This window comes from Sarcophilus harrisii, chromosome 1, assembly GCF_902635505.1.
Source record: "Sarcophilus harrisii chromosome 1, mSarHar1.11, whole genome shotgun sequence".
Lineage (NCBI taxonomy): Eukaryota > Metazoa > Chordata > Mammalia > Dasyuromorphia > Dasyuridae > Sarcophilus > Sarcophilus harrisii.
In genome coordinates, this window is record NC_045426.1 from 284,443,379 (window position 1) to 284,469,904 (window position 26,526).

General features: G+C 32.9%; 1 protein-coding gene across 4 annotated transcripts in view; it reads left to right on the forward strand.

The window, feature by feature from the left end:
• Positions 1-26,526, forward strand: part of CAAP1 (caspase activity and apoptosis inhibitor 1) — a 63,462-nt gene that overhangs the window by 7,846 nt on the left and 29,090 nt on the right. For 3 of the 4 annotated variants that reach the window (XM_031943410.1, XM_023497360.2, XM_023497362.2), the window contains exons 3-5: positions 921-1,005; positions 2,356-2,431; positions 16,664-16,777. In XM_031943410.1, the coding sequence (XP_031799270.1) occupies positions 921-1,005; positions 2,356-2,431; positions 16,664-16,777 (275 nt within the window). The remainder of the gene's footprint in view (positions 1-920; positions 1,006-2,355; positions 2,432-16,663; positions 16,778-26,526) is intronic. The other variant, XM_003761400.4, reaches the window with a different exon arrangement.

Below are 26,526 nucleotides of genomic sequence, written 5' to 3' on the forward strand. Positions count from 1 at the left end.
AATATATATAGATATATGTCAATATATTTGCATATAAATTTATCTTTTTACTTATGGGTCCTCTCCCTCTAAAGCAGCTGTTTATGTAAAAATACTTGCATTTTAACTCCATCCTGATTTCTTCATGTACATTAAAATAATGAAATTGTATGTCTTTAAACGTATTTAAGACTGGCTTTACCCAGAATTACCATGATATTAAAAAAGTAATTCTGGAGGAAATGGAGATAGTGTTTATTTCTTTAAAAACTATTTATGTTCATTTCTATTCAAGAACCAAGCTTAACCTCTTTATTTGGTTGATGAGTAAATGTTGAAACATTGAGCAGATGTGTTATGTAAATACAGGAAAGAACTTGTAAGATGTCTTACAGAGATCTAGTATGGGAGCCTCCTCAACCAATATGGATCACAAACCATCTTGGTCTTAGAGATCTAAGTTTTAGGGAGTTTCTTGAGTCATACAGAGATTAAGTGATTTACTTAAGGTTACCCAGGTAGTTACTAGTTTTTAGACTTGGGATATGAACCCATGACTTTTTGACTTCAAATCCAGCTCTCTATCTACTATGCCTTTCTTTTATCTGATGGTTTGCTTATTTTTTGTAGTAGGGTTTACTACTGAATGTATTCATTGATTATTGAAGGTATCTTAATGCTTACCCTGTTTTTCAGTTTGTTCTGTTACAGTAAATGAAGTTTTATACTCAGTTATTCTCTTGAGAAGATGTATTTGATTTTCACTATCTAGTTATCACTTTTCAGATACTTTTTACATTTCATGTTAAGAAATAGCTTATTTAAATCTCTTCAAGGACTTAAATATTTTAGTAAGTGATTTAGCTAACCAGTCTTTTATTTTAGTGTTTTCAAGAGGGTATTGGAAGTTTTAATATATATTTGTTTGTTGTTTTCCTTAGAATTGTTCAATAGATGAAATTAAAAAACTCTGCCAGGAACAGTTAGAACTTCTATCAGAAAAAAAACTCTTGAAGATTCTTGAAGGTAAGGTTGCATATATCTTTATTATGTATAATTTACTATTACTTAGTTTCATATGAAAACACCGACTCTTATTTGTATTCACCTTTTTACCTTTGATTTCAAGATGGGGTAAGTTTTAATGTTTTCATCTCCCTCTCTGGATATTACATTTTGTCTTACATGATAAAACATCAGTTATGCAGAAGACTTGCTGAGAGTCAGTTTTTGTCTTTCAACTTATGTACATAAGAAATAATGAAAAATTAACATTAAAATGTTCTTTGATCTATTTAACCAAAATGTCTCAGGGAAAAGCAGCTGCTGAAAAGTTAGAAATTTGACTTAATCCTCATTAGCCTCGTATACCATGAAAAATTTATTTAAGTTGGAGTCAGAATACCAGAGTCTTATCTGTGTTCCATATGATTTTTATGGTCCTGGGTAAGTCCTTTAGAGCTTCAGATTACCCCTTTAAAATTGGCATTGATGCTACTTGTACTATCCAGCTTGGAAAGTTGTGAACAAAGTTTTTTGTAAACTCAGAAAAATTATATGAATGTGAGGTACTATGCTTAATAGCCTATTTACTTGCTTTTAATTATTTTATAAATTTATATAGTTATTTATAAATTTATAATTTATATATATTATTATAATTGTTGACCTGTCACTTAATAGTGGTGTCAAAATAATCCTTCTATTTTTTAATCATTACTTGTACAGCCACTTAGATCACATTACCTTCTTTGATTACATAATTAATCATAAATGCCTGATCTTCCATTATTTTATGGTATAAGTATTATTTATTTTGTCTGGAATTCATTAGTTTAAGAAGCTCACTGAAGAAATTCCCCCTAACAGTGCAGATTATAGTGTAGGAAAATTTTGGGGGGCAATAAGAGGTTACATGAATTGCTCAGTTTCACACAATCTTTTGTGATCTATGTGAGATGTAGAACCTGAATTTAGATCTTTCTGACTCTGAAGCCAACTTTTCATTGGCCTTTCATTTCTAAGAAACATATCTGTAATCTTTTTTTCTTATTCCAGAAAATCCTTGTAGGAGATGTTTTGCAATTTTCATGTTAGCCTTATTGGTCAAATAAAAAGAAATAGACACTGAATTTCTAGAGATAACTTAATCAAGATAAAAATCATTCTTTTGAATACTACTCAAATATATATGTGCATGCAAACTTAGGAATTAGGATCAAGTTTTAAATTTTAAACAACTGAAAAGTTCTTCGATCTAGATGCCCTCACTAGGCATCTAGTGCCTAGATAACAAAAAAAAGATAACACCTAAGTATTTGTAATAAAATCAATGGAATTTCGGTGCACAATTTCATGTAAATTTCATTTACTAAGGTGAGAATGGGATCGACTCTGATACGGAAGAAGAGGCAGATGATGGCTCTAAGATGGGATCAGAATCAGTCAGTCAGTGAGTGAAAAAAATTCATTTTGAGACTTTTTATTGTTTTATATAAGTTTTGCCTTTAGTATATGATTGTTGATCTGTAACATGTAATTGATTCATTAATATGGAAGAATGTATTAGCTTTTTGACTTACTTCTTGTAACTATTAATCCTTTTTGTATGTGTGAAGAAGTGTCAGCAGTTGAGCCTTCAATTTTTTTTTTTTTTTTTTTTTGCTGAGGCAGTTGGGGTTAAATGACTTGCCCAGAGTCATACAGTTAGGAAGTATTAAGTGTCTGAGGCCAGATTTGAACTCAAGTTCTCCTGACTTCAGGGCTGGTGCTTTATCTACTGAACCACCTAGCTGCCCCCAAGTTCTTACCATTTTTAATGGATTATATCATTATAATGGAGTATATCATTTTTCTCCTGTCATGTAGGCTTAATTTTGAAAGAGGGAAATTTGATACTGGTATTGGTTGACATTGTGTGATCTAATTATTATTCAAATTCTAAATCAAACTTGAACATGAATGAGATTATCTCATGTCATTCTTGCCCATTTATATATGGCATTTTTTCTTCTTAAATTCGTTTTTTAAATGTTTTGAATAAATAGGTGATACCTTATAGTTATAATTAAAAAAAAAATACCACAACTCAACTACTTTGGTCTTATGATACTTTGTCTCTTAAGCATATTATATTAAGAAAGCTTGCTACTAACGTATCATACCAGGCTACCTCTATGGAATGAGTATTCTTAGACATTAGTTTTGTGTGAAAAAGAGACATATTCACTGAAATGGAAATGAGACGTGGAAATGAGACACATTTAGTATTTTCTTTTTGAGGGTGAGGTAAGCTTAATAATAAGCAAGGTAAAAAGTTGAAAAGAATGAAATTTAACTACCAAGATTTAAGATATAGCATCACAATAGAATTTTCAAGTTTTAGAATTGGAATAGAAAGTAGAAAATGCCTATTCCCATCCCCTTCATCTTAGGAGGAAAAAAGTGTCTTTCTTTAAGATCATAACTATTTAATGATAGAATCCTGATCTCTTGACCATTTTATAGTAAACTTTCCAGAACACTAAGATTCTGTAGCATTTCAAATAAAAAACAAAACAAAAAGCAAATCCTCTATCTTTGCAAGCACTTACAGTTTATCCTCAAAAATAAATTTTAACTAGTGAATGAGCTATAAGGGGTTCTAAAATGTAAGTGACTAGTAAATAATGAAATGTTTATTGGGTTCAATATTCATGATAATCTAAAAAGATGTAACAATATGATTACAGTATTTATGAGAAACATTGATTAACAGTTAACAAGTCCCTATAATTCATCATATTTATCTTAAATATCTTTTTGTGGTATAGTTATGATTCATAGAATTTTAAATCTATTAGATTTGAAATAATAAAAAAAGTGGCCTGTGCTTAAAATAGAAATAATTACCCAAACTAATACATTCTGAATTATTTTTAAATAATGCTCTTTGCTTTCTTCCAATAAGAGTAGTTGCACTTTAGTTCAGTTATGCTGATGTTAAGAACTTTTTTTTAATAAACTATACAAATAACCTTATGATGCAAATTAACAATTAACCTGAGACATCATCTTCTGACACATTTTACAGATGAGAACCAAAAAATTATGTGGCTTATTCTTCTGAGATATATTAAAGTCTTACTGGCATTCTTCTCCAATTTAAAATTTATTTTAAAATTACAAGGTAATGTAATTTTTCAGTTATGCTGATGTTAAGAACTTTTTTTTAGTAAACTATAAAAATAACCTTATGATGCGAATTAACAAATAATGACAATAATAATCATTATATTTAAAATATTTCTTTCCTATGAAGCATAATTTTCTGTTTAAAGAAAGTTTAAGAATTGCACTTTTTACAACTGTTGCTTAAAAAGTCTATGTAGCCTTGGAATAAGGAGATCCTGGTTTGAATCCTGGATTTGCTACATACCATAGGCAAAGTTCTAAACCTCAGATTCAGGTCATGGTTTTAGAACTGAGTTCATGTTGTCTAATTTCCCTCAAATGTAAAATGAAGGCTAGGTATATTACTACTACTACTACTACTTCTTCTTTTTTAAACAAAGGAGTTGTGAGAAAAATGACTTTTTAAGCCTTAAAATGTAATATAAATATTAATTACTCATGTATTTTCACTGAGTCTTATGAATCTGCTGAAGAGGGCTTTAAACCAGAAATCTAGGGGAATAAAAAAAAAAGTCTTGACCACGTGTTTCTTAAACCAGATACAAAAAGATTGATTATGCTACTCAGGAAGTCTACCAGTAGAGATAACAAATAATTAACACGATGACTGTCCAACTAAAGAGTTTAGTATAAACACACAAAAAACCCCCCTCAATCTTAGATTCACAGATGCAGTAAAATATGAATACTAATATAAATTAAGATGCAGCTTTGAATAGAAAATTTTGGAGTCAGAAATCAGCAAGATTTCAGCAAGAATTTCAGTGCCAGTGCTAAATTCAGTGCTAAATGCTATAGAAGGCAAAGAAAAAAATTGAGACAGTATCTGCCTTCAAGTAGTTCACTTGCTTTAAGGGGAGTTGTATGTGTGTGGGGAATACATACAAACATACTAATGGGATGGGAGAGGAAATGTTATTAGAGATCAGGAAATACATCCTGAAGAAGATGTGGCTTGAAATGCTTCTTAAATTAAGTAGGGGTTTCTTTGAGGCACAGGTAATGGAATGTATTCCAGAGACAGGAACCTGTCAGTATGACCAGACAACACTGTGTTTAATACACACAGATGGATTATGAAGGATTTTAAAAGTCACAGCAAAGAACTCCCATTTTTACCTAGTTGCCTTAAGATAAACTAATAATGTTAAATAAACTGGAATTAATTAGGTAAAGGAGCAACATAGTAAAATTTGATTTCTTGAAAAGTTATTTTGATTTATATATGTAGCATAGAATGAAGAAAGAAGAGACTCAAGGCAAGGAAACCAATTAGGTCTTTGTAGTAATTCAGGTAAAAAGTGATCAGGGGTTATGATAAAGTAATGGAGAGAAGATGTTGTATGAAAGAAGTGTTGTGGAAACAGGAAATGAGAAGTTACAGTCCTTCCTCTGGCATTGACTGAGTGATCTTGTACACATCACTTAAATTTTTCATGTTCTCAGCATTTCTCTAAGTGTGTACTTCAAGAGTAGGTACTAATGTTATTGGTAGAGGGAGTTTACTCACTGAGAGTTCCATATACTAATGAAATCATAGATCTGCCCAAAAGAAGATAAAATTAAAGATGTTCATACTAGGAAATAATTTTGAACACAAACATCTGATAAATGTCTATAATATGGTTATGGAAGAATATATTTAGTTCAAAAGGATTCATATCGAAAAGAGGGACAGTGAATTACCATTATGGATTAAGATTGGACCACTTGACTTTTCAAGGCCCTCCCGGTTCCAAACCTGCAGAATCAATAAACTTGAGAAGAAAGTAGGGCAGTGTGATGTGCTTTTGGGTGAGGACTGATGGAGGTAAATAAAAGCAGAAAATATTGTTGTGGAAATACACTTTGTAATATATTCCCTGGGCCAGGAAAATACACAGAGCCTTTAGGAAAAAGCTTGAAAACCTTGCATGGAGGAAGGATATGGTACTGATAGCAGTTTTTAACTATCTGGACATTTCTTTAGAATTCTCTGTTTGTTAAAAGAGCACCTGAGAAATTCTTTACTATTGTAAATTTCCATCAAAAATCCAGAAAAACTTGAGAGTTACCACAAGATTAGAAATAAAAAAGTCATAAATTTCATGAAAAGAGAAAGAGGGCAGAGTCTTTAAACTAAATGCCTACTAATCTTGACAGCAGATTTCTATACATTATTAAAAAGATGTCATGGGAGCATTTGGAAAGGAAAATGAAGAGTCAGCCTTATCAAGAACAGGTTATGTCAAACTAAACTTATTTCCTTCGTTGAAGGGCCTACAAGGCACACTGTGCATACTATTTCTTTCAGCAAAGCCTTTCTCTTGATAACTAAATATAGGGAAAAAGGTGGAGAAAAGTGGGTTAAATAATAATAGTTTTGTTGGATTTAGAGCTAGTTGATTGACTGGACACAAATAGGAATAGCTAGTGGTTCAATGCCAGTTTGTAGGTAGTGTTCTAGTGGAATTCTTTGGCATCTGTGCTAGGCCTTTTGCTGTAAAACATTTTTATAACTGACTTACCAAATTTGCAACAATGTTGAAAATCATTTAGAATAGCAAAAGAACTCTATAGCATAGAATAATAGATCATTTAATAAGATGAAGTTCATTTGGGATAAATGTGAATTTTACATGAGTTCACAAAAATCAACCTTACAAGAATAAGTTTAGGGAACTGATAAATGACACTGTGCATAACTAGCTGGAGGTCTTACTAGGAAACAGGTTCTTAGCTGGGATGAACCTGAGACATCATTTTCTGACACATTTTACAGATGAGAACCAAAAAATTATGTGGCTTATTCTTCTGAGATATATTAAAGTCTTACTGGCATTCGTCTCCAAACCATCTGTTTCCAAATTTTAAATTTTTGGAAAGGTAAGGAGTGTAGATAACAAAATTCAGAGCTTGTATTAGTATTTTTTAATTCTACTGTGAATTTTTCAGCTGTCTGTGATGCTAGAAATGTTATTTAACCTTCTCTAGGTTTTAGTTTCTTCACCTACAAAATATGGTAGTTGTGTAGAAGTCAATGATCTGATTTCTTCTATCTCCAAGAACAGATATAAAACTGGCTGGCTGATATTTAAAGTTCTTCCTTTAGTTTCCAATTTCTTTTTGGTCTATTTTCCTCTGGCCCTTTATTGAATGTAATTTTTATTGCATCGTGATCTGAAAAAAATGCATTTACTGTTTCTGTCTTTCTACATTTGATTTTATGGTCTTTGTGTCCTAATAGATGGTCAATTTTTATATAGGTTCCATGAACTGCCAAGAAGAAAGTGCACTCCTTTCTGTCTCCATTCAATTTTCTCCAAAGATTTATAATATCTAGTTTTTCTAGTATTCTATTTACCTCTTTAACTTTTTTCTTATTTTGTGGTTTGATTTATCTAGTTCTGAGAGAGCAAGGTATAGACATCCTACTATTATAGTTTTGCTGTCTATTTCTTGCAATTCTCTTAACTTCTCCTTTAGAATTTAGATGCTACACCATTTGATGCATATATGTTTAATATTGTTATTGCTTCATTGTCTATAGTACCCTTTAGCAATATATAGTTTCCTTCCTTATCTCTTTTAATTAGATCAATTTTTGCTTTTGCTTGATCTGAGATCAGGATGGCTACCCCTGCTTTTTTACTTCACCTGAAACATGCTCCAGCCTTTTACCTTTATTCTGTATGTATCGCTCTGCTTTAAATGTGTTTCTTGTAAACAACATGATAGGATTCAGGCTTTTAATCTAGTCTGCTATCCATTTACATTTTATGGGAGAGTTTACCCCATTCACATTTATAGTTAAAACTACTAATTCTGTATTTCTGCTTTCTTACAAACTCCAAATTATATTTTTCCTCTTTCCTTTTCTCCTTTCCCTCCTTCCCAGTATTTTACTTATGAGCACTACTACTTGCCTTAAGCAGTCCTCCCCCTTTAGAGACTCTCCCCTTATCTTATACCTTTCCCCTACTATTTCTCTTTTCCCTTCTATTTAACCTATCCCTTCCATTTTCCCCTCCCACTTTTCTATAAGGTGAGAGATCTTTCTCAGTGAAACTAAATATATCTAATATTCTTTCTTTGGGCAAAATCTGATTAGAGTAAGATTTACACAATATTCATCACCCTCCCCTATTTCTCTCAATTATAATGTTTTCTTTGCCTCTTCCTGAGATGTAATTTCCCTCATTTTACTTCTACTTTCCCCTTTTTTTCTGTAACAATCTCCTTTCCACCTCTAATTTCTTTTTCATATTATAACAATAAAATCAGATTATACATGTGCCTTCTATGTATACCCATAAGAGAAATACAGTTCTCAAGTTTTTTTTTTCTTTTTACCATTTTATGCTTCTCTTCCGTTACATATTTGGAAGTCAAATTTTTTGTTTAGCTCTGGTCTTTTCATCAAAAATAAATGGAATTCACCAGTTTCATTGACTATCCATCTTCTTCCCTGAAAGAAAATGCTCAGTTATTTATTCTTGGTTGCATTCCACATTCCTTCACCTTTCAGAAATATCAGATTCTAAGCCCTTCAATTCACATTAAAGTGGAAGCTGCTAGGTCCTGAGTAATCCTTATTGTGGCTCCTTGAAATTTGAATTGTTTCTTTCTGGCTGCTTGTAATATTTTTTTCTTGGTCCAAGAGTTCTGAAATTTAGCCACAATATTCCTTGGGCTTTTAATTTTGGGACCTCTTATAGGACGTGTTTGGTGAATTCTTTCAATGGTCATTTTATCTTCTGATTCTAAGTTCTCTTTAATGATTTCCTGAAAGGTAGTGTGTAGGCACTTTTTTTAAACCCCCTTCATGTATTTCAGAGAGTGCAATAATCCTCAGATTGTCTCTCCTAGATCTATTTTCCAGGTCAGTTGCTTTCCCAATTAGGTATTTTACATTTTTTTTCTATTTTTTCTTTTTTTTTTTTTCTTTTCTTTTTTTTTTTTTTGGTTTTGCTTGACTGATTCTTATTGTCTCACTGAGTCATTCATTTCCATTTAGACCTGAACAAAGGTCTAAATTTTAGTGAATTATTTTCTTCATTTTCTTTTTTTATTTCTTTTTGTATTTATCCAATTGAATTTTTAAATGAGTTATTTTGTTCTATGGAATTTTTTTCCATTTCACAAATTCTGTTTTTAAAGGAGTTATTTTCTTTTTCTGTTTTACAAATTCTGTTTTTTTAGGAGTTGCTTTCTTTTTCCATTTTATCAAATCTAACTTTTAATGAGTTATATGCCTTTTCCAAACCCTCTTTCAAAGTTTTCATTTCCTTTCCCCAGTTTTCTTCTAGCTCTCTTTTAAGATCCTTTTCAGTTTCTTCTAGGAGAGCCTTGTATGATGGGGACCATTTTATATCACCTTTTGGGGATTCATCTGGAGACAATCTGCCTCTAGTCTTCTCAGGGTTTGAAATCTGTTCTCTTTCACCATAGAAGCTATCTCTCATCAGAGTCCTTTTTCTAAAAAAAAAAAAAATTTTTTTTTAAAGTTAAGGTCTGCTTTTAGGGCAGGGAGGTTTTTCAAGTGGCTGGGGCTGTGGTGCTGATTCACTCCCAGTGCTGGGTGGGTGTGACCAGGTCTTGTGTGATTCTGGCATTTCGAGGTTCACTATTGATCTTTTGTATTTGTTTCGACATTCGAGGTTCACTATTTATCTTTTGTATTTGTGTTGGATGGTAAAATGACCATTGAAAGAATTCATCAAACACCTCCTTATAAGAGGCCCCAAAATTAAAACCCCAAGGAATATCGTGGCTAAATTTCAGAACTCTTGGACCAAGGAAAAAAATATTACAAGCAGCCAGAAAGAAACAATTCAAATTTCAAGGAGCCACAATAAGGATTACTCAGGACCTACAGCTTCCACATTAAAGAATTGAAGGGCCTAGAATCTGATATTCCAAAAGGTGAAGGGATGTTGAATGCAGCCAAGGACGTTGGATCTCTGCTGATCTACTGTCTTGCAACCAGGTCAGAGTGGCCAACACTGCTGTAGATTCCTGTAGATTCCTCCCCATAGATTCTCCGCCATGTGGAGTCCACATCACACTGGGACTCTGTGGTGTCTGTGCTTGGAGTTTGTGGTCAGCTGTTTGTGTTAGGCCACCCCTCTCCCAATTCTGATTGAAACAGAGCTTTTCTAGTGATCTTCCAAATTATCTTCTGCTGATAATTTGTTGCACTACCAATATTTCCCAGGTTCTACCTGTCCAAAGCTAATTTAGAGGCCGGATTTGCTAATTAGTCTGAGGGTTGTAGAGAAGGTCAGAGAGAAATGAGTGTCATCTCTGCCATCTTGGCTTCACCCCCAGAAGTCTTAAACCCTTTCAAATAAAAAAATCCTTTCCCACCTTTCCAGTGTTTCTACCTTACTATCTTCCCCCTATCCTCTCTCTCCCTCAATACTGAGATCTACTCACTTTCTTTTTCTTGTTTAGTTCTTTTAATTCTGTCTGACTTTTTGTGATCCCATTTTGGGTTTTCTTGACAAAGAGAGTGGAGTAGCTTTTCCCTCCATCTCATTTTGTAGATGAAGAAACTGAGGCTAACAGGAGAAAGTGACTTGATAGTAAGTGGCTGCATTTGAACTCGAAAGATGAGTCTTCATGTCTACATGTATAGCACTCTATCTGCTGTACCACCTACTTGCCTTTGTTACAACCTTGATGTTCCTCAAATAAATCATTTCCTGGTAACTTAAAAAAAAAAAAAAAAAGCCAAAAATTTTTCAGGCAATATTTCTGTAGTTACCAAAAAAACAAACAAAAAAACCCCACCAACCCTCCAAATAGACATAATGAAATCTAGATTGCTAAAGATAAATTTTGTTTTTTAAAACAGTTGTGTACCCTTTGGACAGAATGTTAGACATAGTGTCCAGAAAAAGTAATTTTGCTTGACACAAACCAGAACTTTTAGTAAATAATACAAAAGTCCAGCAGTAAGAAAAATCACTTTTCTTGAGTCTATATAAATAAATTGGACATCAAGTAATACACTTAGTGATAAATAAAAACAATTCCTTTCTTCTCTATCAGATTAATTAATTAATTAATTTTTATTTAATAGCCTTTTATTTACAGGTTATATGTATGGGTAACTTTACAGCATTAACAATTGCCAAACCTCTTGTTCCAATTTTTCACCTCTTACACCCCACCCACTCCCCCAGATGGCAGGATGACCAGTAGATGTTAAATATATTAAAATATAAATTAGATACACAATAAGTATACATGACCAAACCGTTATTTTGCTGTACAAAAAGAATCAGACTCTATCAGATTAATTTAAATGGACAATAAGCCAAAATTCAAATGTGGATCACAAGTTATAGAAAAACATTTAATAAATTGAAGAGACTCTCAAAACTCAGGGTTTTGATCTTACCTTTTAAATAATAATTAATTAGAGCTACCTAATAATAATTACTGATTATCATAATGGGTGGTAGAGTCAGTCTGTCATTTAACTTTTATCTTAGCCGAATCCTGATTATTTTATGGCATATATTAAGTATATCTACAGTATGAGAGTCCCTTTTTAACAACAAAAATTTCATAAATTCTGGTAAACATTAGATTGGCAAAATGGTAGTTTGAATTTTGTAATGAGTTTTTATTTTATTCATAGTAGCATATTTTATTCATAGTGTACATTTGTAAAATAATAGCATTTGGGAAATAATCAGCTTACAGAAAGAAGTTATGTTTGATTTATTATTATACTGAGTCATGCTGCATAGTTTGTTGTAAGATCTCTAATTCAGAGAGGTATCAAATGTGCAGCTTGAAATACTCATGAGTGTGTCATGAACCAGATTATTATGTAATTGAGAAATAGTTAATAAAATAAAAATAGAATAAAACATTACATTTTAAAACTAAGGTAGTATGTGATGTGCAAGGATCCTTAGATATAAATTAGGGACATTGGTTTCTGTTTGAATTTGATGATACTGTTCTAGCAGTACATAAATAGTTTAATTTTATCTTTGTTTTACCAATGCCTGTTACAGAAGTGGGCACTTAAATATTTATTGAATTGAACTGGAACTGAAAGTACAGCAGAATGATACTGGTTGGTACACATGATTCTATTTTATAAGGATTAATAGGAACATTACTTAGTAAAAGTATCAATCACATTCTCTAATTTTATTATTCATTTCTAAATAGCATTGAATTTTTCCTAAAAATTTTTTTTACTTTGAAAAACATGTAGTATATAGATGCAGATTTCGTATTTTACAAAAGAGGCAAGGGATTGCATTTCCTATTTTTGGGATAAGATAATTTCTATGTAACTAAATATATATATATGGACCATTTTGCATATCTTTTTTTTTTTTTTTTTTTTTTTTTAAATTTAATACCCTTTTATTTACAGGATATATACATGGGTAACTTTACAGCATTAACAATTGCCAAACCTCTTGTTCCAATTTTTCACCTCTTACCCCCCCCCCAGATGGCAGGATGACTAGTAGATGTTAAATATATTAAAATATAAATTAGATACACAATAAGTTCCGCCAAAACATTATTTTGCTGAAAAAACAGACTCTGAAATATTTACAATTAGCTTGTAAGGAAATCAAAATCGGTGTGCAAAATATAGGGATTGGAATTCAATGTAATGGTTTTTAGTCATCTCCCAGGTTCTTTTCTGGGCATAGCTAGTTCAGTTCATTCTGCTCCATTAGAAATGGGTTTGGGATCCGGTGCTGAGGAGGGCCTGATCCATCAGAACTGGTCATCATATAGGGTTTTTTAAAAATTTTTGGTTTTTAAAGAAATTTATTTTTTTAAAATTTGGATTTCTTCCAAATATTAAATTTTCATATACCACAATTTATTCAACCATTCTCCAACTGATGGACATCCATTCAGTTTCAGTTTTAACCACTACAAAGGGCTACAAACATGCGTGCACATACAGGTCCTTTCCCTTCTTTTTATAATCTCTTTGGGATATAATCCCAGTAGTAACCTGCTGGATCAAAGGGTATGCACAGTTTGATAACTTTTTTGAGCATAGTTCCAAACTACTCTCCAAAATGGTTGGTTGTTCACAACTCCACCCAACAATGCATCAATGTCCCAGTTTTCCCGCATCCCCTCCAACAATCATCATTATTTTTTCCTGTCATTTTAGCCAATCTGACAGGTGTGTAGTGGTATCTTAGAGTTGTCTTAATTTATTTTGCATATCTTTTTAAAAAACTTTTTATTTTCAAAATATATGTATAGTTTTCAACATTGACCCCTTCAAAACCTTGTGTCTCAAATTTTGTCTCCCTCTCTTCCCCCCGGTCCCCTCCCTTAGATCCAATATATGTTAAACATGTGCAGTTCCTCTGGTACATATTTCTACAATTATGCTTTTTGCACCTTTTTAATTTAACTCCAAGCATATGACTTCTCTTTGTTTTTCCACACATGAAGATTAATATAAGCTGTTAAGTTTACTAAGAAAAAAAATCTGTATTTTAAAAAGAACAAAATGTAAATCAATATATTTTAAAAATGCATGACCCTTATCATGGTTAGCATATTTTTTACATCACACGTCTTCACTGTTATCAAACATATCTCTCTAACATTGGTAAATGTAAGAAGAAAAGGGATGGAAATAATATCAGCTAGTAAAATTTTGGTAGCTTGCCAAGGATAGAGATATTAACATGACTTTTTTCTACTTTCATGTATTAGGGACAACAGACAAAATATTGAGGCTGTAGCCATAGACTGAAAGAAATACTATAAGTTCATATATCTTTAATATTTAGGATTATTTTTGTTGATATATTTGTTTGTGTGCTAGGTCTTTACTAAGGCTTTTTTCAACCCTCTTGATATCTTTGGTGTTTTGGTCTTTTTCTTTTTATTTCCTGTCACATTCTAACTCCTTTTATTGTACATGTTTGTTTAATATTTCCATTTTTTTGCAGTTTTTGGTAAAGTCTTTAGGTCTCATTAACTGGTCAGTTTTTGTAAAGATGCCACATTGAGCTAAGAGGTCTGTAAATCCTTTTCTAATCTTTTTTTAAGTATTTGAGATTTGTTACCCCCAATTTTTTTTTTAAGTTCTGCTCAAGACCTTAGCTAATGTTATGTTTATCTTTGTTACCTCTGTCCATCTCTAAAAGGTGTATTTTGAATTACAGTTTTACTATATATTTTCTCCTATTTCACTAAACTTTCTTTAATAAATTAGAAGTTATTCTATAAATTGCATATTATTAAGTATTGATTATGGTACCTTTAAGCACAATCTAGTTAATTCTGCAATTAATCTTTTTTCCCCCCTATATTTACTGTAGCTTTACTGAAGTGATCTGAAGTGATTACTAGCTCTCCTTTTTTTTTTTTTAAGTTCAACTGATGCATAATAAATTTTGCCCTAGCCCCTCATTTTAACTCTTTATGAATCTTTGTGATGTTTTTGTTTTTTTGGTGGACATTATGTTGTGGTATTCTGCTTTCTTATCCATTCTATTTTCTTCCATTTTATGAGTTTATCCATTCTATTTTCTTCCATTTTATGAGTTTGTCATTCATATTCCCAGGTGTAATCAATCATTTTATATTACTCTCCATTTTACCTTCTTGTACTTTTTCTCTCTTTTGTTTTACTTGCCCCAATTAAAATGGTAGAAGAGAGTTTACCTGATACTTGTGATTCTTTAAAGGCAATAGATATTTTCCTCTCTGTTGTAGTTCTTCTTTTGCCTTTATCATGACTCTGATCCCAAGTTTTTATTCTTTCTTCCATTCTTGTAAAATTTTTTTTTATATTCCTTACTTTAGCATTTGAGTTTGTTTTGTTATTCCTTAAGTAGCCTGACTTTCCTCTTTGACATCTCTAAGTCTCTTCCCTGTTCTTGTCCCCTTCTACTTTCAATTTTTATTTATTTCTGCATAGAAATCTCTGTGTTCAATTTTTCTTTATCTGTTTTCCATTGAAGTGTGGTTCATGGGATTCCAGTTTCCTCTACCTCTTCTTCTATTATTACATACTTCTCATTTTATGTATCTTTGTTATGCAGTAGTTATTTCCCTCCCTTTTTTCTACCTTTATTCCCCATTCGAATCTTCTCTTTTCTATTTTGATATTCCTAAGACAATTAAAACAGAAAACACCCACTGAATCTGTCATTTTAATTTTTTTCTATGACCCTTAAAGATATTAAGAGTTATGAGAAAACATTTAATCATTATTCACCTATTAATACGTAAAGAATTCTTCCCCACATTATTCTCTATCAATTACATAAATGTGTACCCTTCTATTTTTCTCTTAAGAGCTTGTATTTGCATTTAACTCTTCTACATTGTGGGGGTCAGGGATATGGTGCCTCCACAATCTGAAAAATCCACATAAAAATTTTTGGTTCTTTGTACCAGAGATGTTTTAATTTTTCCTTTTCTTTTTTGGAGTACCTTATTGTAAAATTTGGGTTAATTATTTGGTTGTAGGCTCTGTGTTGTCTGCCCAACTTCTTGTGTTGCCTGCAGCTTTTATAAAGCTCCCCTAAAATTCCCATTTAATTTCTTATGCTGATCTGATCAAATCAAAACCATGATGGTGAAAATTACTATGTGAAAGGGATAATTGTATTCAGTTGTGGCAGATTGGGCCTGGAATTAGGAAGACAGACACGAGTTCAAATATATCCTCAGACAATTTTTTTTTTTTGTGACCCCAGGAAAGTTTGTTAACCTCTGCCCCAGTTTTCTCAACTATACAATGGGAATAATTATAGTATATATCTCCCAAGATTGTTGAAGACCAATGTTTTGTATGGTGCTTATAGTGCCTGGTGTATAGTAGGTGCTTAATAAATTTTCCCTCCTCCCCTTTCTTCCCTGCCTTTTATAAACACTTTGTGACATTTTGTTTGTAAACATTTATTTCTCACTTTTTTGAAAGTTTGTATTCTGAACCTCTCCCTTTAGAATGGTAGTTTCAGAGTTATATGATTCTCCTTGTGACTCTTTGGTACTTGGACTTTTTCTTTCTGGCTTCTTGTAATATTTTTTTCCTTTGTCCTGAAAACTCTGGATTTTTGCTATGATGTTCCTGGGAGTTTTTGTTTGGGTTTTTTCTCCTGGGATTGACTATTTTAACTTTGCAGTGTAGTCCTAAGAGTTTCAGGCAGTTTTCATTTACATTTTCTTAAAATGAGGTATCCAGACTTGTAAAAAAAATAATTTTTAAATTCTCTTTTCCAAATAATCTGATAATTTTTAGATTGTTTTCCCTTGACCTCTTTCCCAGGTCAGGTTTTGATAATGTTCCTTAGAGTTCACTTTTTATTTTTCTAATATTTTTGTTTTTTAATATTTCTTGTCATCTTTTTGAGTCATTTTCTTCCTGGCTCACACTAATTTTCAGGCCATTCCATTTTTGAGTGAGGTTTTCTATAGTCTGTTCTAAGGTATTTATTTTCCTTGCCATTCTTTCCTCTCTAGTTTTTCCATTCTGTATCTCTTGTTTCATTTCTTCCAGGTATTCCTGCAGTCCCTGTGGCCAGGATATTTTTTTCTCCGAGGCTTTACCTGGACTTCTTGTGGGGTCGGTATCCTCTCCGGGTTTTAGCCCCTGGGCGTCTCTCAAACCAAGGTATTTCGTCATATGATTGTTAAAATTTTCCTTGGTTTGCTCATCTCTTCTACCCATTATGTGAGGATTGGGGTGAAGCTGTTCTTGAGTCACACTTTGGAACTTAATAATGTAAATAATGTAGGTCCTGTGAGTAGTAAACCAGACTAGATTCTTCCTTCAAGGGATTCTGAGATTTTTCTGGTATTGGGCTTTGTCTGAGTATTCTCTCTTGTTACAAGGCTCTAGGACCCTTCCATCATGTAAACTCCGCCTGACATTCTTTCCTTGAAATATTGAGCTCAGGGGCTATTACAAATATCCCATTCTAAATCACCATTTCAGTTTTTTGCTTTAGGCCATTAATGCCATGTTTAATTCTCTCTGGAACACCTTGATACTCATCTCTGCTTGGGCTGGGGTCAAGTTTTTTCTGCCTCACATGGAGTACTGGTACTGTTAGGGACATGTTCAGCATGTCTGAAATGATTTACTCTTTTGAGTTTATTTCGAAGATTCTATCCAGCACTGTTTTTTTCTTCAGGAATACTTGAAAGTCTTCTATTCTTGAAAGAATGATTTCTTACTCTGTAGGATCAAGTTTTATAGGGTACTTTTTTTGGTGTAAGCTTTTGTCTTTTGTCATTTGAAATACTGTGTTTCAAATGTTTTTCTTTCCTTTGTAGTAATAGTAGCTGCCAGATACTGTGTTATCTTAACTTTGTACTTTGTTCTTTTGGACTTGAATTTCTTTCAGCATTCTTGTGGTATTGTTTTTCTTTTACCTAGAAATTTTGGATTTTGGCTTTAACATTTCTAGGAATTTTCATCTTGAGACTTTCTTTCTGGAAATGATTGGTATTTTCTTTTTATTTTCAATTTGGTCTCTGCTTCTAATCACTTTGGGCTATTTCATTTTGATTACTTGATACATAAACTTTCTGGAAAACACTTAGCCTTTTTAATTGTTTTAGTTTAGTTTAGCTAGATTATTATTTCCAGATAATAATCTGAATCTTAAATTATTTTTACTTGATCTCTTTTCCAGTTCATTTGTGTATAGTAGATATTTTATATGCTCTTCGAATTTTTTTTCATTTTATCTTTGTTCAATATTCCTTAATGTCTTCTGTTGCCATTGAACCTTCTGCTTCTGTTTTCAGACAATATGTGGGTAAGGTTTTGCACCTATGTTTCGTACTAAGCTATTTTTCCATTTTTTAAACTTAAAATGTCTAGTTGCATTTTTTATATAATGCTTTATTATTTTGAACTACACATCATATTCTTTGGCCAAAACATCCTTTTCTTGAGTCTCTTATTGTTTTAATTGTGGACTTAATCTGGTCTTTTGGTTTTACCTCTTGGGTTTTTCATAACCCAATTTTTTTTTTTTTATTGTGGTTGTGTTTGATATTTTGTTATGTCTGTTTATAACTTCAACCTGAAGTTTCTGTATTGGGACTTCATAGTAGTCCATGCTCTATTGCTTCTTGGCTTTTTGGTTGAAGAAAGAAGTCTTCATTTGGTTGTGATCCTTCTTTAGTGTGCATGTTACTCCTGTTGTAGTTCTGGAATTTGACTGGATCCAAGCCCTATCTTCTTTATAGTAGTGGTTTCTTTCTCCTTCCTTGGTGACCTAATGGGTGTTGACTTGTCTCCTTTTAATATAGTTCCAACTTAAAGTTGATTCTGTTTATTATCACAAGCTCCAAATGCATTAGGTGGCAATAGTGCTAGTCTTGAACCTTGTGCAAGGTGTCTGGCATGTGAGCTTGTTTTGATCAGTTTTTTTGTCTTTTTTTTTTTTTTCAATATATAACAAACACTCTTTTGTAATACAAAAATATTTGTAGCATTTCTTTTTTTTCTTTTCTTTTTTTATTTATTACAATAATTTTTTATTGACAGAACCCATGCCAGGGTAATTTTTTACATTATCTCTTGCACTCACTTCTATTCCGATTTTTCCCCTTTCTCCCTCCACCCCTTCCTCTAGATGGCAAGCAGTCTTATATATGTTAAATATGTTGCAGTATATCCTAGATACAATATATGTGTGCAGAACCAAACAGTTCTCTTGTTGCACAGGGTAAATTGGGTTCAGAAGGTAAAAATAACCCGGGAAGAAAAACAAAAATGCAAACAGTTTACATTCATTTCCCAGTGTTCTTTCTTTGGGTGTACCTGCTTCTGTCCATCATTGATCAATTGAAACTGAGTTTCAATTCTTTGTCAAAGAAATCCACTTCCATCAGAATACATCTTCATACAGTATCGTTTTTGAAATATATAATGATCTCCTGGTTCTGCTCATTTCACTTAGCATCAGTTCATGTTCTCCAACCTCTCTGTATTCATCCTGCTGGTCATTTCCCTCGAACAATAATGTATAAATTCATATACAATTTCCCAACCATTCTCATTGTGGACACTCATTCATTTTTCAGTTTCTAACTACAAAAGGGCTGCCACAAAAATTTTGGACATGGTCCCTTTCCCTTTTTTAGTATCTCTTTGGGGTATAACCCAGTAATAACACCGCTGGGTCAATGGTATGCACAGTTTGATCTTTTTGGGCATAATTCAGATTGCTGTGGAATGGTTGGTTGTTCCAAACTCCATCAATGTTCCCAGTTTTCCTGATCCCCTCCAGCATTATCATTTTTTTTCCTGTCATCTTAGCTAATCGACAGGTGTGTTGGTATCTCAGGTTGTCTTAATTTGCATTTGTCTGATGAATAGTGATTTGGGAACATCTTTATTAGTGTAATGTTTCAATTTCTCATCTGAAAATTGTCTTTCATTCCCTGACCATTTTATCATTGGAGGAATGGGTTGATTTTTATAAATTAAGTCAATTATATATTTTGGAAATGGACTTTATCGAACCTTTAACTGTGAAGATGTTTTTTCCCAGTTTGTTCTTCCCTTCTAATCTTGTTTGCATTAGTTTTGTTTATTAAAGGCTTTTTAATTTATTAATAAAATTTTCTATTTGTGATCAATAATTCTGTTCATCTTTGGTCACAAATTTCTTCCTCCTTCACAGGTCTGAGAATAAACTATCCTATATTCCTCTAATTTATTTTAAATCTTGTTCTTTTCTAAATCATGGGCCCCATTTTGACCTTATCTTGGTATACAGTGTTAAGTGTGGGTCCAAATTTCTCCATACTAATTTCAATTATCCAGCAGTTTTTGTCAAATAATGTTCTTATCCCAAAAGTTAGGCTCTTTGGGTTTTTAAAACTAATTTATAGTTGACTATTCTTTCTTGTGAACCTAACCTGTTCCATGATCCACTAATCTGTTTTTCCCAATAAAATGGTTTTTGGTGCTGTTTTTATAATATAATTTTAAATCAGGACAGGTACCCCAATTTGATTTTTTTTTTCATTAATTCCCTTGGAATTCTGACCTTTTATTATTCCATATGATTTTTTGTTATTTTTCTAATTTAAAAATATTTTCTTGGAAGTCATTGGTATAGCACTAAATAAATGGTTAGTTTAGGGGTTTCATCCTATTATATTTTGCGTAACAAGGCCTTTAATATTTTTTCCATTTTATGAAAATTGACTTTATTTGTGTGGAAAGTTTTTTGTAATTTTGCACATATAATTCCTGACTTTCCTTTGGTAGATAGATTCCCAAATATTTTGTACTATTTGAAGTTATTTTAATGGGGTTTTCTTTGTATCTCTTGCTGTTGGATTTTGTTGGTGATGAATAAAATGTGGGATTTGTGGGTTTATTTTTATCCTGAAACTTTGCTATAGTTATGTTTTCTAATACTAATAATTTTAGTAGAATCTCTGGGGTTCTCAAGTATACCATCTATCATCTACAAAGGTGATAATTTGGTTTCCTCATTGCCTATTAATTCCAATCTCTTTTTGTCTTATTGCGAAACTAGTGTTTCTAATCAATTTGAATAATCATGGTGATTGGCCCTTGCTTCACTCAGTCTTACTGGGAAAAGTTAGGTTTTCCCCATTGCATATGATGTTACTGATGGTTTAAATTAGGCTCTTGGTACAAGAAAAATCCAATTCCTATACTCTCAAGTGTTTTTAATAGGAATGGATGTTGGATTTTTTAAATGCTTTTTCCTCTATTGGATGATCATATGGTTTTGTTAGTTTGTTTATTGATTGATTTGCTAATGGTTTTTTCCTAATTGAACCTGCATTCCTGGTATAAATCCTACTTGGTAATGATTATCCGGGATGATTTTCTGTAATCTTTTTGCTAATTTTTATTTAAGATTTTAGCATCAATTTCATTTGGAAGATTGGTCTATAATTTCTTTTCTGTTTCACCTATTGGTTTAGGTATCATACCATCCCTTGTAAAAGGGTTTGGTAACTCCTTCAATCCTATTTTTTCAAATGTTTATATAACATTGGGTTAATTTTCTTTAAATGTTTGGTAGAATTCACATATAAATCCATCTGGTTGGTTTTTCTTGGGGAGTTGGTTAATAAACTTCTATTTCTTTTCAAGATGGGATTTTTTAGGATATTTACTTCTTCCTTTTTAATCTGGGAATATATTTTTGAAGGTATTCTTCCATTTCATTTAAGTTTCAAATTTATTAATAAAAGTTGGGCAAAGTAATTCCTAATTATTGCTCTAATTTCCCCTTTGTTAGTGGTGAGTTCTCCCTTTTCATTTTTAAGACTAACAATTTGATTTTCCTCTTTCCTTTTTTTAATCAGACTTACTAAGGGTTTGTGTATTTCATAGAACCAACTCTTAGTTTTATTAATTAATTCAATTTTTACCAAAATTTCTTTTTTTTAGAATTTCAAGTTTTAGTGTTTATTTGGGATTTTTAATTTTTTACTTTTCTAGCATTTTTTTAGTTCGAAATCATTGACTTTCTCTTTCTCTATTTTAGCCAATAGGCCTCTAGAATTAAATTTCCCTTTATTACTGCTTTGGCTGCATCCCATATTCTGGTATGATGTCTCATTTCGTTTTCTTGGGTGGAGTTTTAATTATGTCTTGTTTGCTGTTTTATATTCTTTATAATTATTTAGTTTCCAATTATTTTTTGGTCTGCTTTCCCATGGCCTTTTGTTGAGTGTAATTTTTATTGCAGCGTGGTCTGTAAAGGATGCATTCACTATTTCTGTCTTACTGCATTTGAGTTTGAGGTTTTTATGTCCTAAGATATGGTCTATTTTTGTATAGGTTCCATGAACTGCTGAAAAGAAAGTGTACTCCTTTCTGTCTCCATTTCATTTTCTCCAGAGATCTATCATATCTAACTTTTCTAGTATTCTATTTACCTCTTTGACTTCTTTCTTATTTATTTTGTGGTTTGATTTATCTAATTCTGAGAGTGCAAGGTTGAGATCTCCCACTATTACAGTTTTGCTGTCTATTTCTTCTTGCAGCTCTCTTAATTTCTCTTTTAAGAATTTAGATGCTTCACCACTTGGTGCATATATGTTTAATATTGATATTGCTTCATTATCTTTGCTACCCTTTAGCAGGATATAGTGACCTTCCTGATCTCTTTTAATTAGATCAATTTTTGCTTTTGCTTGATCTGAGATCAGGATGGCTACCCCTGCTTTTTTTACTTCACCTGAAGCATAGTAGATTCTGCTCCAACCTTTTACCTTTAACTCTGCATGTATCTCCCTGCTTCAGGTGTGTTTCCTGTAAACAACATATTGTAGAATTCTGGCTTTTAATCCATTCTGCTAACCGCTTCCTCTTTATAGGGGAGTTTACCCCATTCACATTTATGGTTAAAATGACCAATTCTGTACTACTTGCCATCTTGTTAACCCCTTTTTATGCTTTTCTCCCTTCTTTCCCTCCTTTCCCCTTCCCAGTATTAAACTTGTGAGCACCACTTGCTTCTCACAGCCCTCCCTTTTTAGTATCCCTCCCCCCACCTTAGAGTTCCTCCCCCTGTCTTACTCCTTTTCCTCACAGTTTCTGTATTATCTTTTGCTTAGTTTATTCCTTCCCTTTTCACTTTTCCCTTCCCACTTATCAATGAGGTGGGGGAAGTTTCACCATAAATTGTGTGATGACCGCGTATTTTAAAATCAGCCGGAGTCAGGAATTCAGGTTAGAGGGAAATCATGGATCTTTATTCTCAGTGAAGAAAGATCGGAGGTTGGAAGAGAATCGGCCGATAGCAATGTGTGCAGCTGAGTCAAGAAGCTAGCTAGACAAGAAGCTAGCTAGACCAGAAGCCACGAGACTAGCACCACCAGAGTAGAATATCCAGGCCCAATCTCTCCCAGCCTCTCTTCCTGTCTCTCTCCTCCATCCACCAAAATCGTCATTTCCTACACAACACATCAGGACTTGCACAGAGAGTGGGCAGGAGCCATTCTTTATCCAAGCATGTATATTAATAGAATATATAGTCCAATTACTATTTAGCCTCATGTGCTTGGGACCTCAGTACATTAACTCAATCCTTAGCACATTACAAATTGAATATGTCTAAATTTTTTTTCTTAAAGCCAGTTCTGATGGCAGTAAGATACCCACTATATTCATCCCCCCCTCCATTCTTTCTCTCAGATATAATAGGTTTCCTTTGCTTCTTTGTGCATGTAGTACCCACACCTGACCCTTTTTCTGGTACAATGTCCTTTTCACCTCTAGTTTCTAGAACAAGGTATACATGTATTCTTTATACATCTTTATAGCAGAAATATAGTTCCCAAGATTTCTTTTTACCTTTTTAGGATTCTCTTGAGTTCTATATTTGTAGATCAAACTTTTTGTTAAGTTCTGGTTTTTTCATCAAAAATAGGTGAAATTCACTTATTTCTTCCCTGGAAAAAGATGCTCATTCTAGTGGGTAAGTTATTTTTGGTTGCATACCAAGTTCCTTAGCCTTTCGGAATATCATATTCCAGGCCCTTCGATCTTTTAATGTGGATGCTGCTACATCCTGGGTAATCCATATTGTGGCTCCTCTATATTTGAATTGGGTTTTTCTAGCCGCTTGCAGAATTTTTTCCTTTGTCTGAGGGTTCTGGCATTTGGCCACTATATTTCTTGGTGTTTTGATTTTAGGATCCTGAACTTTCAGTAGGTGATAGATGAATTCTTTCAATGTCTATTTTACCCTCTGTTTCTATGAATTCTGGGCAGTTCTCTTTGATAATTTCCTGGAAAATAGTGTCCAGGCTCTTTTTTTCATCATATTTTTCTAGGAGTCCAATAATTCTCAGATTGTCTCTCCTAGACCTATTTTCCAGGTCTGTTGTTTTCCCAAGAAGGTATTTCACATTTTTTTCCATTGTTTGATTATTTTGGTTTTGTTTGATTGATTCTTGTTGTCTCCTCGAGTCATTCAATTCCATTTGTTCGATTCTGATTTTCAATGAAGTATTTTCTTCATTCACTTTTTTTATATCTTTTTCTAATTGTCCAATTTGTTCTATGGATTTTTTTTTCCATTTAACCATTTTTATTTTTTAGAGAGCTATTTTCTGTTTCCAGTTCGCTAATCCTATTTTTCAAGGATTTCATTTATTTATCCATTCTGTCTTTAAGTGAGTGGGATGACTTCTCCAGACTCTCTTGCCAAGCCTCCCTCTCCTTGTCCCATTTTTCATCTAACTCTCTTGTGAGAGCCTTTTTAATTTCTTCTATGAGATTCATCTGTGCTGAGGAACAGATGATCTCCTTTGGGTATTCACCTGGAGATAGTCTGTTTTTAGTCTCCTCAGGGTTTAGAGTCTGCTCTCTATCCATGTAGGTCCTTTTCAATTTTTTGCTCATTTTGTCAGAGAAGAATCAGAGACAAATTAGCAAAGAAAAAAAGAAAAAAAAAAACAAATGGAATCTGCTTTTTTTTGGGGGGAGGGGCTGGGTGGTGTATTCGAACTTCCTCTACAGACTGCGGGGGGTGGGGTGGAGGGGCAGTGAGGCACTAGCAGGACTGTGCTGGGCCTATGCTCTGAGCCTCTTGAGAGCGTGCTGAGATGCTGTGGGGGAGGGGTGGACAGGTTGGGAGAAACTCCAGCTGTTTGGCGTTGTATTCTTCTTCCCCCCCCCCCTTCCCCCCCCAGTGTTTTTAGCTTCTCTGCTGGACTACTGACTTGCTGCCAGGGCAAAGTATCCAATCCTGTAGCAAAGCTCCCCACCCCACTCGGGTCTGCTCAACTGTGAGTTACCTCCCATGCTCTCGCTGCCAATGCCCTCAACCTGTGCCCGATCTAAAACTGGCCCCGCCTTCGAGCAAAAGCAGACCTTTCCTGTCGAATTTCAAGGATATTTTCTCTTGGTAACTATTTGAGGGAGTTTTTTCAGTCAAGCATTAATTCAGAGGCTTGTCATGAAGTGAGTTCTGAGACAAAACGCTGAGCTTACACAGCTGTGTGCCTCCTCTCTGCCATCTTGTCTGGAAGTCCCAATTTTTTTTTCTAAAGAATTATTCTTAGTCCTGTAGGATGTTATTTTTATTCTAACTCTTTATTGTTTGCTTTTTGGAATATTGTTCTAAGATTTTCTCTCCTATATGATAGTGACTGCCAGGTATTGTGTTTTCTTTCTTTTTTTTTTTTTTTAAAGCTTTTTATTTTCAAAATATATGCATGGATAGTTTTTCAACATTGACCCTTGCAAAACCTTGGGTTTCAAATTTTCCCTCCCTTTTCCCCACCCTCTCCCCTAGATGGCAAGTAATCCAATATGTGTGAAACATGTTAAAAATATATGTTATGTATTGGTCATCTTGCCATCTAGGGCAGAGGGTGGGGGGAAGGAGGAGAAAAGTTGGAACAAAAGGTTTTGCAATTGTAAATGTTGAAAAATTACCCATGCATATATCTTGTAAATAAAAAGCTATAACAAAAAAAATAAAAATTTCTTTATTATCAAATATATATATATATATATGCTAAATCAAATATATGTGGTATTGTATTTTCTTAACTGATTCTTTTGTACTTGATCTCTTTTATGTCTCCTTATAGTATTTTTCCCTTTTACCCAGAAATTCTGAATTTTATTTATGACCTTTCTGAGAATTTTCTTTTATATGACTAGTAGATTCTTTGTTTTTTCACTTTGACCTCTGGTTCTAATACATCTGGGTAGTTTTTATTTATGATTTTTTGAAATATGGTAGCTTTTTTGTTTGTTATTGGTCCTTGTTTTTAGAAGTTATATGATCCTTAAAATAAGAATAATAGTTAAAATTTATATAGCACCTAAACTAATCTATTTATTTAGCGCTATACCAATCAGACTCCCAAAAAACTATTTTAATGACCTAGAAAAAATAACAACAAAGTTCATATGGAAAAACAAAAGGTCAAGAATTTCAAGGAATTAATGAAAAAATCAAATGATGGTGGCTTAGCTGTACCAGATCTAAAATTATATTATAGAGCAGCAGTTACCAAAACTATTTGGTATTGGCTAAGGAATAGATTAGTTGATCAGTGGAATAGATTAGGTTCAAGGGATAAAACAGTCAACAAATATAGCAACCTAGTCTTTGACAAACCCAAAGATCCCAGCTTTTGGGATAAGAACTTACTGTTTGATAAAAATTGCTGGGAAAATTGGAAACTAATATGGCAGAAACTAGGCATTGATCCATACTTAACGCTATACACCAAGATAAGGTCAAAATGGGTTCATGACCTAGGCATAAAGAATGAAATTATTAATAAATTAGAGGAACATAGGATAGTTTACCTCTGAGACCTGTGGAAGGGGAAGGTCTTTATGACCAAAGCAGAACTAGAGATCATTACTGATCACAAAAT